The 19,171-nt window shown below is 31.5% G+C and overlaps 2 protein-coding genes across 3 annotated transcripts in view; one reads left to right on the top strand and one right to left on the bottom strand.

Moving 5' to 3' along the window:
- Positions 1 to 3,508: 3,508 nt before the first annotated feature.
- On the bottom strand, positions 3,509 to 12,025 carry LOC127698904 (proteasome subunit alpha type-3-like). Its single transcript, XM_052202638.1, has 10 exons — positions 11,929 to 12,025; positions 9,460 to 9,542; positions 8,744 to 8,867; positions 7,895 to 7,996; positions 7,117 to 7,263; positions 6,354 to 6,419; positions 5,616 to 5,662; positions 5,092 to 5,159; positions 4,575 to 4,639; positions 3,509 to 3,688 (listed from the first exon to the last, which is right to left on the bottom strand). Exons 1-10 carry the CDS (start codon positions 11,947 to 11,949, stop codon positions 3,644 to 3,646), a joined length of 768 nt encoding a protein of 255 aa, XP_052058598.1. The 5' UTR covers positions 11,950 to 12,025; the 3' UTR covers positions 3,509 to 3,643.
- A 26-nt stretch (positions 12,026 to 12,051) lies between these two features.
- The window catches only part of LOC127698887 (2-aminoethylphosphonate--pyruvate transaminase-like), a 50,033-nt gene continuing 42,913 nt past the window's right edge, over positions 12,052 to 19,171 (top strand). Inside the window, exon 1 of one of the 2 annotated variants that reach the window (XM_052202608.1) lies at positions 12,052 to 12,092. In XM_052202608.1, coding sequence (XP_052058568.1) covers positions 12,074 to 12,092 — 19 coding nt within the window. In that variant the 5' untranslated portion in view covers positions 12,052 to 12,073. The other variant, XM_052202607.1, reaches the window with a different exon arrangement.

The following is a 19,171-nucleotide window of genomic DNA, read 5'->3' as shown; positions in this document are numbered from 1 at the left end:
CAATAGGGCCACTATATTTTGGGTATGGAATGATTGTAAGGTGTACATGTCTGTCTGGCAGCTTTAATATGATCTTGACCTCATTTTCATGGTTCATTGGTCAATGTTAAGTTTTCATGATTTGTCAGTTTATCAGATATTATAAGCAATAGATCAACTATATTTGGTGTATGAAATGATTGCAAGGTATACATGTCTGTCTGGCAGGATTCATATGACCTTGACATCATTTTCATGGACATTGATAGTGTTAAGTTTAGGTGATACTTGTAGTAAGGGAGCTACCATTTGATTTTTATGGCGGGGGGGGGCTAGGATGAAAAATTTTGTTCTGCATTTTTTTTTAGTTGTAATCTCTGTCCTGCCTTTTTATTTTTCACTCTATTCAATCCTGCATGTTTTTTTATTAGTTTATCCTGACTTTTTTTACATAAATTGTCATCCTGCTTTTTTTTTGCCAAGTTGCTCATCCTTCCTTTTGTTTTTACTCAACAACTCCTGTCCTGCCTTTTTTATTAAAATTTCATCCTAGCCCCCCCATAAAAATCAAATGGTAGCTCCCTAAAACCTTCATATTACAAACTTTGAACATAAATTCAATCATAAGTAAAACAGGCATGACAGTTTCAGTTTGTGCACTATTGTTTTTAATGTCAGAGTAAAAGAAGTCTAGTTATTTGTGTAAAGCTATCTAAAATCTGGTACCTAGAATATGAGTAGTGCTTTGAAAAAAAAGATACCAGGAGATTTCTGTACTTTGATATTTTTGTTTTAGAAAAAACATTGAAATTTCTAGCAGATGAGAAGTTCATAGTTGGTGGATTTTGTTCATCAACAATGGACAGAGAGTCCTGAAGATTGATTAGTGTTTAACACCACTTTCAACACTATTGTGCTTTTTCGTGGCAGTCAGTTTTTATTGGTGAAGCCAGAGTGCCCGGAGAGAACCACCTACCTTTGGTAGGAAAACTGACAATCTTAGTTAATTTAGATTGGAGTCGAGTGCACCTCCCTTTGCGGGATTCGAACTCACAACCTCAGTGTTGTCTGGCTAGTGATACAGTAGTTCGACTACTTAGACCACTGGGCCACTGAGGACCCTCCGAGTCCTGAAGACATAACCTGTGTAATGATTAGAGGTCGGATGCTACATGTACTACCTCGTTGTGGTAATCATTCTATAAATACAACTAAAAAATATGGAGGCATATAAAAATACTTGAATATATACATACATTTTACATAGTTATTATCTGTAAATATAATGTGACATTTCAGGGGTTTGACTACCGGTACTGAGATTCAGTTTCATACATAGGATACCAATTTTTGTGGATTTCGTAAGTAAAGGTTAATCCCCCAATTTTTATGTTCAACGAAGTTAAATTTTCTATAGACTTGTATGCAGGCTATGGCAAACCATGAAATCAGATATATATATAATTACAATTTTTCCTCAATCCACAAAAAAAAATAAAAGAATCCACAGTAACACAGATGTCACAGTATAATGATGATGATGGATGGCTGCTTAACGTCCAGCTGCTAAATAATATGATATTTCAGGACGAGAACATGTTAATGTGATATGAATATTTACCATTGCTTTGTACTAGACAGAAACGCTGAGCCGGACTTTTAACGTGCTAGTTCAAAAGGTTACAGCCAGCAGGAAGGCATGTCACCTTACCCGGACACTTTATTCCAACTATGAGCCGACCAGTCTTTGCTCTTACTCCATAATGCTGTGTGGTTATTAGAGAAGCAGCAAATACCAAATTTTGAAGTCTTTGGATTGACCCGGAGGGGGTTCGAACAAAGACCTCCCACACTTGAGGCAAACACAAGACCACCGAGGCAGTGTCAAAGTATGGATTTAAGGTCCAGGTGGCAAACCTGTACCAGTCCCACAAGTTTTTACATGAATATTGAAAGTGCAATTTAACTTCCAATCTTAAGAATAATAGGTCATGTGGGGTAAATATGAATAAATGACACCTTAACCCAACAATAATAACCACTAATGAAATAAGGGGTGGACATAATGTTCCAAATGTGTATGGGGCTTAACTAGCCATCCCACAGATAAATTTTTAGGCAAGTAAATAAAGCATGCATACTATTTAAAACAATCAATGATATGCAAGGGGGAGTTCAATGTCCGACACAGCAACTCTATGCTTCAAGTGGAACAGTTAATAAATAACCCAGTATCCTGAAGTGGACAAAAACATAAAAAAAACAACAATAACCACTGATATTACTGAAAGCTAAGGTTCTAGACTTGTGTGGTAGGATTAAACTAGTTTTTTGTTTCTCAACCTTTCTATTATTTCTCATTAGTGCGAATAGTGGTAAAACAAAGGATACAGAATAAACAAATAAAGATTTAAATTTAGTCAAGAATCAGCATTTAACATAATTATATTGGGTTTGCAGACTGTAAAAACATCTTCAAGTAACACAATACTGGAATATACTATATTAAAAGCCATCTCATGTAATAGCATAAATTTTGACAATTTTTCATCCTATTTCTTGATCTGGAAGACCCATTGTGCTGATAGATGTTTCTCACTGTACTCTGCAAAAGTGATTGTGTCGGATTGAAACTGATCTGGGTATGGCAGTCTATAAAGAAGGTTATTTCAACTCAAATTCAGAAATTTTCTGATTTTCCCAGATTTTAAGCTTCACATGGACCTGGAACCGAAAGTAGTCATTCCCTATGTAAAATTAAATAATAAACACAATCAGTAGTCATAAACCTGCAGGTTTACCCTGATTTTGGAAGTTTTAGGCCTCTGTACTCTGTGGTCCAGACACAGAAGGGAAGTCCACCCCTCCAGAAAAAACAGTTTTATCTGATTTCAATTTTCAAAAGTTTGTATTTGGGTTCAAACTGCACCTTAAACTTGAGTAACATTACAATAAATAGCCTTAGGTTGACGGAAAATGCATTAGTTTCTAAAGAGATATCATACCTCTAAAAGTATGGAGAGCCATTGGTACCATAAAACTGTATTTCTGAGAAATGACCGTCATATGATGGTTCCGCATGTTTAGATTTTTCATTAATGGCCCCAGGAAGATGCAAATTTCAACCGATTGGTATCAAATGAGAGAATTATTTTTAGACAAGCTTTCACTAATAGTGCTGATCTTTTGCTTTTGGTTTTTCAAGTGCATAAATGATTTAGTGTCATGAATTGAAACACTATTTCCTTTCTTTTCTATTCAATTGCAAACATCATTATTGTCCGGTTAAAATTGACCTGGTATTCAAGAAGATGAAAGTATGGTTCCTTTATATGGCATATTTTTCGAATCGGAAATTTTCCACACAATCAACATTAAATGGGAATCTTGGTAGGGGTCTTCTATTTATGGATGACAAGACACAAGAAAATGGATGCCAAGTACTAGCAAATGCTCAGCTGGCCTTACAGGTGAGGTAAAGATTTCTCCATACAAGATAAAGTTTCATCATTAAGAAAGAAACCAAACATATTACTTCAAATTTAATGGACACAAACGTCACAATTCTAACAACATGAGTACAAATTGGTAACTGTTTATGATGTAGATGATATCAATAGCACTACTTTTAGAGTTAATAATGATATAATAAGTAATATCAATATCACAGATCTTCTTCATCTGAATCATCCGATTCTTCCAGAGCCTCCTGAAAAACAGAATTATTCATTTATCAATTGATGCAAAAACAAAATAACATTCTATCAAAAGTTAAGTTGAGGTAAATCAATATCATCTAGTAATGAATTGCTTATTGTACATGTTGTATGCCTTTGTTTTATTGTAATTTGAATATTTATGATAGTGTGCTTCATGTGCCTTGAAGGTGCAATATATCATGGAAATTTTAACTAAATTTCAACCTAAATGTATCCGAAGTGATCTTTTGAGAAAAATATAGCATGCATACCCAAAAATATTCATGTTTATGGAAAGCATCAAGTTAAATTCTTTCATGATATATATCTGAATCTGTTACTGTAAGGTTAAAAACTCAGATTTAGCTAACATTGTACATTCTTTATAAACAATTATAGATTGAAAAATCTTCTATATGTTTATGCATAATCAGATATATCTTTGTTAAAAAAATCATGTCTTAAGGACAGATAAAGGTACTATACATTGTGCTCAAATTCAAATATTACAAGTAATATAACTAAATTTATCTTTGTATCTCCATGACAACCAAATACAAATGATCAGTAAAGTGACATCATGCAACATTAAGATTTTTTTCTTAAACAATGGAGAATGGCCTACAGAACATTTAACTATAAGGAAATAATAATTTTTAACAACTTCATAATGGATAGTTTACAACCTCAACTGCAAACTTTCAGGGATATTCCAAAGCTTGCCCGTTCACCCAAAACTATAAGCAGATGTGGCATGATTGTAAATGAGACAAATATCCACCAGACCCAAAGCTAGGATGTTAACAGTGTACAGTATTCTTAAATATCAGCAATGGTAAGTTAAATAAATTTCTTTATAAATAATTGTTGTATAGGTAAGTGTCTTACTATACTCACTTTAGCAAATTTTTCAGCCTCTGCAAAAACATTTTGTGGAACAAATTCATGTTTACCGCCAGTCACTGAAAAAAAATTTAATCACAAATCACTTATCACAAAACCTCTGTACTATGCTTTCATTTAATATTTTTTTCTATAGGAAATATTAAAAGCAAAAATAATTTTTCTTACCTCAAAATGAATGTAAAATTTTACAACAAAGAATTCCTTTCATACAAATCATTCACACTTTTTGGGAAACTTTTTTAATGAACTCTATCAAATTTTATTTCCAGATAATCTGATGAATTATCTCCCTTCAACTGCATATTCAGTATCTTTAATTTGATCAATGTAAACTATATTCAATGTAAATTAAACTGAATAATCTATAAAGACCAATTTTGTTTAATGCTCTAAAGGATTTACAGTTAATTTTACAAAAAAATCTGACACTATATATATGCTGCCGTTTTCAGATGCAGAATACACATATAAACACACTTTTAATGAATACAGCTATAAAAGTACTTACTCTCTCCAACCCAACTTAATTCTAGCTCAAAGTTTTTGTCTTTCACTTCATCATGAACAATATATATACTGAAAAAAAAGAGAATAAAGTAATTGGAAAATTAACGGGCAATGCAAAAATTTCTTTTGAGATTCTCATTCAACAAAATCATGAGGGAGGCAAGAGTTTGTTTTTCTTTTTAATATTTTATCCTGACTTTTATAAAAATTGCTAGAAATGTCTAATAAGCAGCAGAGAAAAAAGCACATCATACACCCTTATTGTGCATATTGATAAATGGGATATCAAACAGGCATTTAATCAGAAGCAAATAAAATGGTTCTGTAGAAAAACATGCATGAGGATACTCTTAGGCATAGAAATATTGCCTCAAATATGACTGTAAAAATTCCAATAACTTGGAATGACAAACCAGATTTTTTTTGAAAATATATGTTGATGGATAGGGTCTGGCTATATATATATAGGTGCCAGTGAGGTAAGTGTGAATGTACTTGATAACATTAAATCTACACTTTACTTACATTTTTGCTACTTCCTTCACCAGATCAACTATAGGCATGTCTTTCATCTGAAAAGTATTATAAATAGAACTGAAAAATAAGCAACTATGGAAATAATGTTCCCTTGAAAAACTGCTTATTTCCTAATGTTATATAACTTTGTTTTGTCATGTGTATACATCCATGTGATAATTTATCATATCTTAAGACTCTTTGCAAACACAGTACTGCCAAGTGTACTAAATCATTATTTACTGAATATCTGTATAAACATACAAATCAATGTACCTTATTACTTAAATATGGTAAGTTTACATACACTTAGTAAACTTTAGTCCTTAAATCTAGCTCTTCACTGTCTTTTGCCATTTTAACTGCACACTGATTAAATGTCAACAGTTAAAAAAAAGGTACAAGTTCTTGGGATTTTTTTTGGAAACATCTTATAGCTAACCTTTTTGCCTCTATATTCCAGAATTCATATTTATTAATACTTTTTAATATTTTGCTTTTTTCATAAAAAATCAAGAGTGAACTCCTTCAAAGAGGCAGACCTTAAGTCATACAGTCGGTCCTCTCATGTTTACCCTTCACAAATTATCATACATGCCATTTGATATTTCTCACATTACATATGATGTGTCAAAGAAATATTTACATCAAAAACATAAGACTATGCTAAATTTGATAAATGTTTTGTCTCTAGAAATCTTCTAGACATAGGAAAATATGTAATGAAGATATTTAAATGTACCATACCTTTAATTTTTCTATTTCTGTCTTAGCTGCCTGTCTTGCCTTGCCTGTGGCACAACCATAATATCCCTATTCATTTATAAAAATTATAAATCATGTTTTAAAAGTGTAGGACATGATAGTTTAGAAGGTATATAATTTTATCGTGCCATACCATCAAAGACAACTGTTGGGTGGAAATATCATTGGTGCATAATAAATGATTTCCAAAGTTTAAAAGCTGAACACAACATTCAAATTCAAATCTTTATATAAAATGTTGGTCATAATGACCAACTTATCATAGTAATGAAAATGTAAAATTGAGAGATAATTGGTTTTTCATTATGAGTTTCCGTGAAATGGAACTTGACCATATTCAGATGAATCTAGACAGCGTTCTATATAAACAGAAAAGAGTTAAATCTACCTCCTAAAGCATTGTGATGGGTGAGAATAGAAACATGGAATGTTGAGTTGAATATCACTAAAAAGTTCATATTTTTTTTTTACCTTAGTGAGTGATTTAAGTCAAAAACTTATATTTTATTTCAGTCTGGTGTATTTTAAACAGCACTTTTAATCTCAAATTCATGTTTTTCCTTGAATCAAAATTTAGATCATAAACATTATTAGATCATGTACACATCATTTTATATTTGGGGAAAGTCTGAACAAATAATATACCGGTATCAGTAAAATGAAATGTTTGGAGAATTTTTAAAATCAGTTCTTAAAGTTTCTGTTGTTTTTAGTCATCTATTTTTTAATCAATAAAAAATATTACCCATGAAACACCAGATGGATCTATAAGGTACATCTGAGGACCATCTTGTTGACCATATGAACCCAGGATAGCACTAACACCGAAAGGTCGCACTGAACTGTATAATGTGTGAGCATGAACATACATAGCAACTCTGTCGACTAAATGCTGAAAAAAAAAATTGTTTGCTTGACTAGACAGTCAATTATGTAGTTTCCTATTTTGCAGTAATAAACATCCTAATGTCTAATACAGTCTATGCTTCACAAAAGTTTGTCGATATGACTGCAGCTAATATTTTGAGATTATAACATATGAAATAAGCATGAAAATTATAAATGTTTGACTTTGGGATCTGCTCTCAGACTCCTTATCAATTATAAATTTCAAATTCTTAGTCACCAATTGTGCCACAATGATGATGATGGAAGTTTTTAACGACCTTGACTGGCTATACAGCCCTCGCACGGTCAGCCACAATGATAAGAAGTCTTTGTCACACTACACAAATAAATGATGACTGGGTGACTACTAATATTGGTTTCTGAGTTATCAATAAATTGCAAAAATAACTGTATAGACCAAGTACTCAATCATAAAATATTCAATATTTGTGACTAACTCTTAAATGTATAGATAATATCAAATTGTTCATTGTTTCCTTTTTTTTTTTATTGATATGAAAATATTCTAAGTACATGTAGATGATACCAAATCTCACACCTTTTTACATTTTTGGTTTACTCTTGAACATACACATGATACCAAATCATACCTCAGTTATCTTTTTTTTACTTACTCTTAAAGGTATAGATGAACCATAATTTGATCTGTAGTTTGATGCTTCATCTCTGGCAGTTTCTACAATAGATCTGGCATCAGCTAATAAACCAGCTACAGCCTGAAGATAAACATGATTAAAGTAATGTAAGTTAATTTAATTGGTTAAAACATAAATACACTAGTATAAGTTAACCATGATTTCAAGTATTCTATATGATTAGTGTTTTTATATTGGAAAATGTCAAGATTTAATATCAAACAAGAAGCTTAAATTAGGAAGGTTTCAAATATTTTTTTTCAATTTCTCAAATAAACCCCTAACTTTCTGGAGAGCCTCAGTTCCCCTCTGGTTTTCATAGTTTTGTGGCTTAGTCTTGATTAGTGTTAGGTGTAATTGTTTGTGGACAGTTGTTTGCCTTTTGACTGTGTTGTTTCTGTCCTTTTTAAAATTCATGATTTTGAATTGCCCCTTATGTATCTTCAGACCAAACATTTCTTAAGGTGGTACCTAACACTACAGGGAGATAACTCTGTAAAAATCAGCTAAACGTTTTAATTACGTTGTATTGTTAAGGCAATATTAAGCTTCTCAATGATCAAAATATGGGTTTGTCAAACTGCTATATAACCAACGAAATTTTTCTGATAAAGTGGTTGGTTCAAATTTTTTGAAATTTTTATATTTTTGTCAAAGGGTCAAAGTAAACATTTTGTCAAAATTTTATGAAAATTAAACGAGCCAAATTGATATAAGTCAAGGTGTTGGGTACCACCTTAACTCGCATTTTTATCAATGGTCATACATATATAATAAACTATTTTTTTTTACTAGTGACAAACTTTTTGGACTTCAAGACAAATTTACCATTCCTATATGTCTGTCTATATTGAAGATCCTTTTGTTAGCTCCAGCTTCATATAATTTAGATGTTACTAACTTCTCTACACCAAATACTACACCATCTTTTCCCTGTATTCCTATAGCAGTGCTAAAATGAAAAAAGACACATGTGGATGAAAATTCATCATTGAATATTTTTAATGACCTAATCAAAATCTCTTTGGAAAAGCTAGGTTTAATCTGCCACTTTCCTCACATCATTACCCCTAAACATGCTAAAGCAACTATTCATTTCAGAATCTAAAGTATTGTGAGTAGATTCATAGTTTGTTCTCCAAAACGAATATAATATTGCAAACATAACAATGTATTCCAAGGTTAAAACTAGACAGGGTCCTAACATCTGCCATATTCAGCAATATACTATCCTGTATTACAGTGAATCACATAATACCAGCCAAAATTATTTTTTTACTGAATCACCTTGTGTGTAAGTGTATATACATGCAATTCAATAGTTTGGTAGAAAGTAAATAAAATGTACAAATAGTTTTACACAGTTTGAAACTGAAAGTCTGCCATGAAACTCTGTGAATGCATGAACAAGCCATTAACATGATTAATGATTAGTACTGTTTCAGTAAACTCTCTCATTAGATTTGACAATTGAGTGGGCAGTTGAAAATCATAATCTTTTTAAACACTATTTATTTTTTATATCACCTGACAAAATCACTTACCCACTGTTTTCAACAGCCTTTAATGCATATTCCACTTGAAAAACTCTTCCATCAGGTGAAAACTGAGAAGCTGACAAGTCATACTGAAATATATTTATGTATAAAAAATAAAACCTCAGGAATATAGAAATACTCAACCGCCAGTCAGGATTCAGGAATCTAGCTATAGTATTAAAAGGGTTATCATGTACATGTATCTTTTTGCTTTTCAAAATTTGAACGCATGCATATGTAGGTAGGAATGAGTTTAGTACTAAATTTTGCTGAAATCCTTCTAGAATGTATGCAAATTCCCACTGAATAGTGCCAAAACAATATAGAAATGAAAAAAACACTTTAACTTAGCATTTTTATTGCAATTGTTATCTGTTATCTTTACTCAAAAACAAAACTCACTTGACTTCATAAAAATGAATTTTGTTGCTAGAATGCAATTTCATTATGTACATGTAACAATAATATGTTTGTTTGTATGAACTCTATCAATTCTTTTAACTTATGAACAGACCATTGAAATTACTATTACTATATGATGATTTTTGCTTGCAAGGAGAAATTAAAAAATAACAAATTCAAAATACTTAACCAATCAAATTTGTATTTCATATTCAAACAGTTCTTTTAGTGCTATGATAAAAAATTTGTAAGGGTCCCGCGGAACCCAGTGTCTCGCCTACTTTTTCTGTAAATTGCAGGCTCAACAAAAATGAGGAAGTAAATCAATAAAAATATTCTTCTTGATACTATCTTTTGATTGTAAGAAGCTTCTGTCCAAGTTTGGTAAAAATCCAGGATAGTTTATGAATCTAATAAATGTTTAAAAACTTTAACTGCAAACTGAATGTAATGTTAACTGGAAGAAAACAAAATTTCCTTCTAGATACTAGCATTTGATCATAAACAAGCTTCTGTCCAAGTTTGGTACAAATCCAAAATAGTATAAGAACGTTATTAAAATTTTAAAAACTTAAACCACAGAGTGAATGTGTTGTTTCCCGGCAGAAAATCTAAGTCCATTTAAAAGTAAAATACGGAAAAAATGGATTTATTTTTTTACAAAATTTCCTTCTAGATACTAGCTTTTGATCATAAACAAGCTTCTGTCCAAGTTTGATACAAATCCAAAATAGTGTAAGAAAGTTATTAAAATTTTAAAAACTTTAACCACAGAGTGAACGTGTTGTTTCCTGGCAGAAAATCTAAGTCCATTTAAAAGTAAAATAAGGAAAAAATAGATTTATTTTTTTACAAAATTTACTTCTGGATACTATCTTATAATCATAAACAAGCTTCTGTCCAAATTTGATACAAACTCAGGATAGTTTAAGAAAGTTATTAAAATTTTAAAAACTTTAACCACAGAGTGAATGTAATATTTCCCGGCAGAAAAACTAAGTCCATTTATAAGTAAAATACGGAAAAAATGGAATTTTATTTTTACAAAATTTACTTCTGGATACTATCTTATGATCATAAACAAGCTTCTGTCCAAGTTTGGTAGAAATCCAGGATAGTTTAAGAAAGTTATTAAAATTTCAAAAACTTTAACCACAGAGTGAATATTTGTGGACACCAACCGACGACGACGGAATGTAGGATCGCTATGTCTCGCTTTTTCGACTAAAGTCGAAGGCTCGACAAAAATGAAAATGGAGTTATCTTCAACCGCCATAGTTACATGTAAATTAAATCAAATAATATTGCATAATGGCAACAAAAATCTTCTTCTGAAGTCAAATGAGTTTTGTTGTGAGTAAAAATTGACACATACATGTAAACCCAAATAGTAGTCTTTCTATCATTTCAAGAGTGTTTTAGCACTTTCCATGAGAATATCTTTATGTTCAGGAAGGTTGTCATCAAAGCATGACTTTGTAGTGATTTTCCACTAAGTTGCCCCTGACATAAATTTATTGTTAAAGTTTGAAATAAAGGTTATTATATATATATTCCCCTACAAATCACAAAATTCTGTTCAACTCCCATTTAGTCCAGGTATTTTGCTATACCGTTTAATCTTGTAATTATGGTCATACTGTAGGACTGCTCATTTAATTACCATAACATAAATGAATAACCTTACAGGACAAACAAAGTCACTGGCCAGCCTCCTTCGTGTTGTCATGGATAATTTTCTGTGGTGTAGACATATAATTTTTGTGTTAGGAATTTGAAACTCTCATTGAGTCATTCTGCATATTGATCATGCAGAATTCTGTATAGAACTGACATCTTTTATTAAATTTTTGATGATATATTTTACATTGTTGAGTGAAATCTGGAGCATTTTTGAACCTTACCTCTATATACACACAGTAAATGGAAGGCACTAAATTGTGTAAATATCTTATTTTTTCAAAAACTCAAAGTAGATAAAAGACACGCAGACTTTGAATTTTTTCTCAAAGAGTATTTTGAAGATGTACACCGCGGTAGATAATTCCCTAAATTGTGTAGTTTTTAACTTACACCAGTTCCAATAGAGCTCATGTTGTTGCTTTGTCATTTACCGACAGGAAGTTTCTCGCTAACGTGGTCACTCGGTAGTTTTCTCAAAATACCAAAGAAAAACCCCGAGAAGCAATAAAAACTTAATCCCAATAACGGAAAGGACATGAAAAATATTTGTGTAGGTAAGTGCATCAATAGAAAAGTTGACTGGAGTAATCACCCTTGTAATACAAGATATGACTAGATAAAATTCAATATATACTATGTGTCACTGAAACTGGTTTAAATCTTGGTGTCATTAACATTCGCACTCTGAAATTGTTCTATAAGGATGAACAAAGTCATTTGCAATACTTTGAGAAGTTATGTTGCTTTTACTAAGTTTCAGCATAAAAGTTGCCAGGTACCAAATTTCCTCACTGTATCTAAGATGTCTCATGTAAATCATCAGAAGTGTTACACAAAAGATGCACCAGGTATGTGTACACCTGAACTATATTCGCAGTCCTTAATTTGTTCAGTTACATTAAATTGTTTAAATTATCTATACAGTCCTTTAGGTGTAATACCACCATTGATTTTCCCCTATTAGTCTTTGTTAAATTTGCACTTTTCAAAAAATTGTGCAGAATTTATCTTTGTTTCAAATAAAGAAATACTTGGCATGAGTAAAGTTTTATCCTGTCCAGTACTATAGAAAAAATTTCACATAACATTTCATTGCATATAAGAAAATAACCATCACTGGAAGTTAACCAATCAAATTTTCCCCCTTTTTTAACCTGTGTACAAGCTTTAGTAACCATGTAACCTCAAGTTTCCAAAATATTCTATAGAAAACCCAAATAAAGAAATAATGGTGCTTTGAAATACCCAAGATATATGTTTATGACTCAGAAATGTTTTACTGCAATGAAATGTAGGATCAATTACCTACAACTGTCAAATTCAAGGGAATATTTTTTTTCGACCTATTTTCGTATGCAACCGGATGTGACGTACTATGATTTGGTGGTATTACACCTAAAGAAGACTTTTTTGTTGAATAAACTGAATGTGACTTTTTTCCTTTGTAATACTGGTTATTTCAAGCATTCCTGTCAAGTTTTGTCATAATCAGTTCAATAGTTTGAGAAAAATCTAGTATAATGTAAGACGACATCTACAGCGATTCGAGCAAAATTTCTTCGAAAAATTCAAACCAAGCCGCATCATGATAGAATATAGTGTGGACCAATAAATGATCAAATATTTATCTCATCTGCCTACAAACAGTTGAATATGATACAAAAGATGACTTTAGGATGATAAATACTACTAATGGACCTCTTATTCTTCCTTATAAAGTCTCTTTTGGTCCATTTATACCTCTCATTTCCTCAAAATTTCTACTTTTTAGGCCAATAAATAAAAATTTTGGGGTAACTTTCACTCATTTATGATAGGAATGTTATTATAAATGATTAATTGAAGTATTCAAGCTGCTTGAACTATCCATATAAAAGTTTACTGTCTCCAAGGAGGTTTCAATAAGTCCTTGCGTAAAACTTAAATTTACGCCGCGTTCCAGAGAGGGACATAAAAAACTTCTCTTTTGTTGAATAATTTGTTGTTACTGCTTTAAAAATAATTTCATTTACTTAAAACTATATATTTATTAAAGTATTTCTTAGGAAAATTTTTCTAGTATAGCAGAATATAAGAAATAAGGAGAAAAAGCTCCCAAAGACTCTAAGTATGGCTTGTTCTGTCTACTAATATTCATGGTAAAGTCCTATTTCAAGGAAATTTTCTCATAAAATGTATTTTGGAGACTCAATCCACTCAGAATATTTCATTATTTGTAATATTTCACTTAAATAGCAAGAAATTTTAACACATGAGAGTACTCACAAGGTCAAAGGTGCATGTACAGCTTCCCATATTAGGTGTAATACCACCATTGATTTTCCCCTATTAGTCTTTGTTAAATTTGCACTTTTCAAAAAATTGTGCAGAATTTATCTTTGTTTCAAATAAAGAAATACTTGGCATGAGTAAAGTTTTATCCTGTCCAGTACTATAGAAAAAATTTCACATAACATTTCATTGCATATAAGAAAATAACCATCACTGGAAGTTAACCAATCAAATTTTCCCCCTTTTTTAACCTGTGTACAAGCTTTAGTAACCATGTAACCTCAAGTTTCCAAAATATTCTATAGAAAACCCAAATAAAGAAATAATGGTGCTTTGAAATACCCAAGATATATGTTTATGACTCAGAAATGTTTTACTGCAATGAAATGTAGGATCAATTACCTACAACTGTCAAATTCAAGGGAATATTTTTTTTCGACCTATTTTCGTATGCAACCGGATGTGACGTACTATGATTTGGTGGTATTACACCTTTATACCTTTATACCTTTATCTTCGGGTCCTTCAATAAGCCAATAGCTTCAACTGACCCCTCGTCATGGAATGTCGTAATGCAATTTCTCATCCCATAATAATATATATATATATTATACTTATTAAAAAATAAAACTTATTTAGGTGTGCGCAGCTTAACAATATTAACACGAACTTATAGATTTATACGGGTTCCAATTTTCGCCATATAATTTTAACGCTGACTTAAAACTATTTAAAGTGTTTGCCCTCACTGTTAAATCTGACAGGTTATTCCACTGATCCACTACTCTAATTGAAAAAGTATTTAGTCTAGAAGTATTCTTAGTAAGAATTATAATATATCAGCGTTTAATGGGTAACAGTAGTCAAAATAATCATGACGTCTTGGAAGGCTATTTTAATTTTTTGCTTTGGCGACTTTCTGTGGTCAATGAGGAATAAAAAAAAATCATGATTGCATAATTATCTGGACTAGGGTAACAGCAATCTTTATTCATTTATCTCCAACATTTTGTTGGTCTTGTAGCTACTGTCAGTAGCCTCTCAATGAAGTAGATACAACACCTATATTATATAATATTAACATGATTAAAGAGGGGAATTAGAACATCCAAATACAGAGTACGATATACCAGGTCATAACGAGACAATCAAAAGCAATGGCTCAGTTGTATCAGTCAGGGGATCCTCTTGTGCAAGACAGAATTAATCTTACTTGTTGAAATAAGATTCAAATTATTTTTCCTTAATCTTCTGACATGCATTGGTGCACTAAACGCCAACACCAACTCTCTCCATAACCCTCTGTCTTTCATCTTACTTTCAACTGTTCTACTTTATGTTTCTTTTAGTCCTCTCCAGTGGACAGTCCATCTCGGTGAAACTTTTGTAATGCGTGTTTGTTCTTTGCTAAAGATATGACCAATACATTTTCATCCTCTAATTTTGATTTCTTCTCTAATGTCTCTTTGTATAAATGTTAGTTTGTATAGTTTATAGGATTAGTTATTATACATGTTATATTGGGTCAAAATATATTTTGTTGAATTTTCGTAACATCCTGTATTGTTGAACATGTTGAATGCAGCCAATTAGTTGAAGTTAGTTTGTATTATTCTCCAACAATCTTAGCTGTGTAACAGTACAAATTTCATATTGTTGTGGAAATTTTGAGTTTGTTGTGGTGATGAGGTTGCAAATTGGTCTCATTTGAAAAAGAATGCCCTTGCTTTACTTAATCTTGCTTAAATGTCTTTGTGGGTCCCAGTATTGCTGCTTATTACACTGCATTGTTTGTTAAGTATGTGAAGTCTAGCTTCTATTTCTTCAGGTAATAGTTTTCAATCTTGATTAGTGTTTTGTTTGCTTGGTTGTACATTGACATAAATTTTGTTTTTCTGGTTGTTTATTTTTTCAATCTTTTGTATTTGGACTCTATTACTAGATAATTACAAATGTCATCTGCAAAATGTAATTCTGGTGTTTCCTTTTCCTAGCTTTGATCTCATACACCTATTAACAAATACACATCCTTGTATGACACCCGTATGTACTGAGAATCAAATGGAAAACTGGCCATTGTGTATCACACTGCATTTGAACTTATTTTAAAAGATCTTTATCAACTTCCTGATTTTTTTAACTCTGCATGTATGCATTAAGGATATCCCATATGCATTTTGCCACTCTCTGCAATATTGTTTGAAGGTGTTACAGACAGGCATGGGGTAATCATAATCAGCTGTAATCAATTACATTTTGCAATGTAATCCCATGTAATCAGTAATCATGCAATTTCTGATTACAAGTAATCATAATTTAATCGATTACAATGTAAAAAACAGGTGTAATCATGATTACTTTTAGATTACTTTAAGATTACATTCATATGATTACTTGCTTATTACAAATTTTGTATATGAAAATAGTTTTTGATATACATGATATACAATATAAAAATAAGAAGATGTGATGTATGAATGAAAAATGATCAAACTAGTATTCACTATGATGGATCGTTGTTCAATGTGATTGATTATATCATCTATATAACAAGTTTAGTATAACCAAGTTGGGCATATACAGTTAAAATGTGTGATTTATTTTTCAAATAGTTTACTGGAGAAATTTACCTTTCCAAATGTTTCATTGTGAGATAGAGTTCTAGTGATACAAGTAAAAGCATTAAGTAACAAATTAAGGATTTAAAAAAAAACACAAATTTTCACAAAAATTAGCTTGAGAATAAAAAGTTTATAAGAAATTCTTTAATATTACAATATACAATGTAATCATAAGTAATCCAAAGTAATCATGATTACTTTAAAGATAAGTAATCTAATGTAATCAATTACATTTGAAATCAGGTGTAATTGTAATGTAATCTATTACATTAAAATAGCAAAGTAATTGTGATTTAATCAATTACATTTTAAAGTAATGGACCCCATCCCTGGTTACAGAGAGGGAATAGATAATCTATACAGCCTCTCATTCTGTTCTTTCTGAAACCTGCTTGTTCTTCACAAAGCTTACTCTAGATGGCATCAGTAATTCTATTCTTGATGAGTCTGAGGAATACTTTGTTAGGAATGAAAAGTAGTGATAATCCTTGCCAGTTGCTACATGTAGTTTCAGATCTCCTTTCAAGTCTAGTTTCACAATTATAAAAATGAGAAGATGTGGTATGATTGCCAATGAGACAACTCTCCACTAGAGACCAAACAATGTTGAAGTTGACAACTAAAGGTCACTGTATGGCTTCAACAATAAGCAAAACTCATACCGCATAGTAAGCTATAAAAGACCCTGAAATGACAAATGTAAAACAGTTCAAATGAGAAAACTAACAACCTGATCTATGTACAAAACAATAGACAAAAAACAAATATGACATACAGCAACAAATGACAACCACTGAATTACAGGCTCCTGACTTGCGGCCTTTATCCCAATCTTCTGGTATTACCTTATTTATTAAAATGTTAGTGAATAGATATAATGTAGTTTTTCACATGATAACTCTAATTTTTCTTTGTCAGGTTAGTAGCTTCCTATCTTTGGTGTATCACTGTTGCTTGACTTTCTGTAAAACTGCTGGGAGATTTTACACACTGAGTTCTGCTCTCTTTGATGCCTCCTCTGCTTCTTATGGAAATTCTTTTCCATAGTTCCTCTTATCTTTCTTAGCACCCATTTAAACTACCTTGTTGTCGTTTTACCTTATTCAGAATTTAGCTTTCAGTTTGTCAGATATGGCTGTATTAAGTTTAGTTTTTCAAAAATTTCTTTTTCTTGATGTTATTCCATATATTGCCTGAAAGCCAATGTTGTCCAAGAGATCTATGGATTATACTTTAATTATACCCCCGCTTTAAAAAAGTGGGGGTATACTGTTTTACCTCTGTCTGTCCTTCCGTCAGTCCACCCATCCGTCAGTCCATCCGTCAGTCCGTCCCATGAATATTTTTGTCGCATTTTTCTCAGGAACTACTTGACAAGGATTTCTGAAATTTAGTTTCAGGGTTTATATAAGTAAGTTACACTGTGTGATGCGTTTTCAGATTCATCACTCAACAACTTCCTGTTTACCGAACACTTGTATTATTTTACACATGATAGCCAAGTTGAAAATTTTCGTCACATTTTTCTCAGGAACTACTTGACAAGGATTTCTGAAATTTGGTTTCAGGGTTTATATATAAGTAAGTTACACCATGTGATGCGTTTTCAGATTCATCACTCAACAACTTCCTGTTTACCGAACACTTGTATTATTTTACACATGATAGCCAAGTTGAAAATTTTCGTCACTTTTTTCTCAGGAACTACTTGACAAGGATTTCTGAAATTTGGTTTCAGGGTTTATAGAAGTCAGCTATACCGTGTGATGCGTTTTCAGATTCATCACTCAACAACTACCTTTTTACTGAAATATTTCGGCGGGGGTATCATCACTTAGAGCTACCTTCCCTTTTGAAAAGCAAATATTATTTTTAGCACTCATGTTGTTGTCCATTGTCGTCCTCATCTGTTTAATTTTTTTACTTAAATCTGATCCTCTGAAAAGACTGGGCCAAATGGAATCAAACTTGGCCATCATCATTCTTGGAGTGAATTGTTTAGAAAATGTGTCCAATGATCCTGTCTTTCAATCTACATGACAGACATGACTTAAAATAGAATATAGGTGTAAAATGCAAGTTAAGTCTATTATCTTGAAAACCGTTGTAGATGGAGAAAATCTGACAGGGGCAGAAATATTCAGAGGATTGGGATTTACCTACTGTCCATTTACCCAAAAACTGTCAGATGACTCCTTATCAACAGAACAAGATCTATAAATTTGTCAAGGTGGCAGAAATAGTCCATTGACTCCATAAAGGAATTATTTCCCTTTAATGGTGATTTTTACCTAATTTTTGAATATTAAGCAAAAACTATAATAGATAGAGAGAAAATGAAAACAGAAAAGACTTATCAGCAAAAAGATAATAGTTATGAATTTAATTCTAATCTTTAAGTTTGGAAAGTGGCCATTGTTGAAAATGAACATACTAGTTTCTTTTGGCCAAGGTATTTGTCTGTCTTCTCTCAGCATATGGCTTTTGATTGGCACCTTGGTATCTTCATATCCCCCCTCCCCCATATTTAGACTTAAAAGATTACAATGTAATTATAATGCTACATAGACTGAACAAAACTTCAAGATGATTGTAACATACACAAATGCTGAACAAAAATACTTTGTAATGTAATTCAAATGTACACATAGTCTTACCAAAATTACAGAGTGATTTGCTGAACAAACATTTTCTATCATGTCTATATACAAAATGCTCAAAGATATGATATAATTTTTTTT

Source organism: Mytilus californianus, unplaced genomic scaffold (assembly GCF_021869535.1).
Source record: "Mytilus californianus isolate M0D057914Y unplaced genomic scaffold, xbMytCali1.0.p SCAF_4, whole genome shotgun sequence".
In the NCBI taxonomy this organism is placed as follows: Eukaryota; Metazoa; Mollusca; class Bivalvia; order Mytilida; family Mytilidae; genus Mytilus; species Mytilus californianus.
This window is presented reverse-complemented; position numbering and strand designations above follow the sequence as displayed.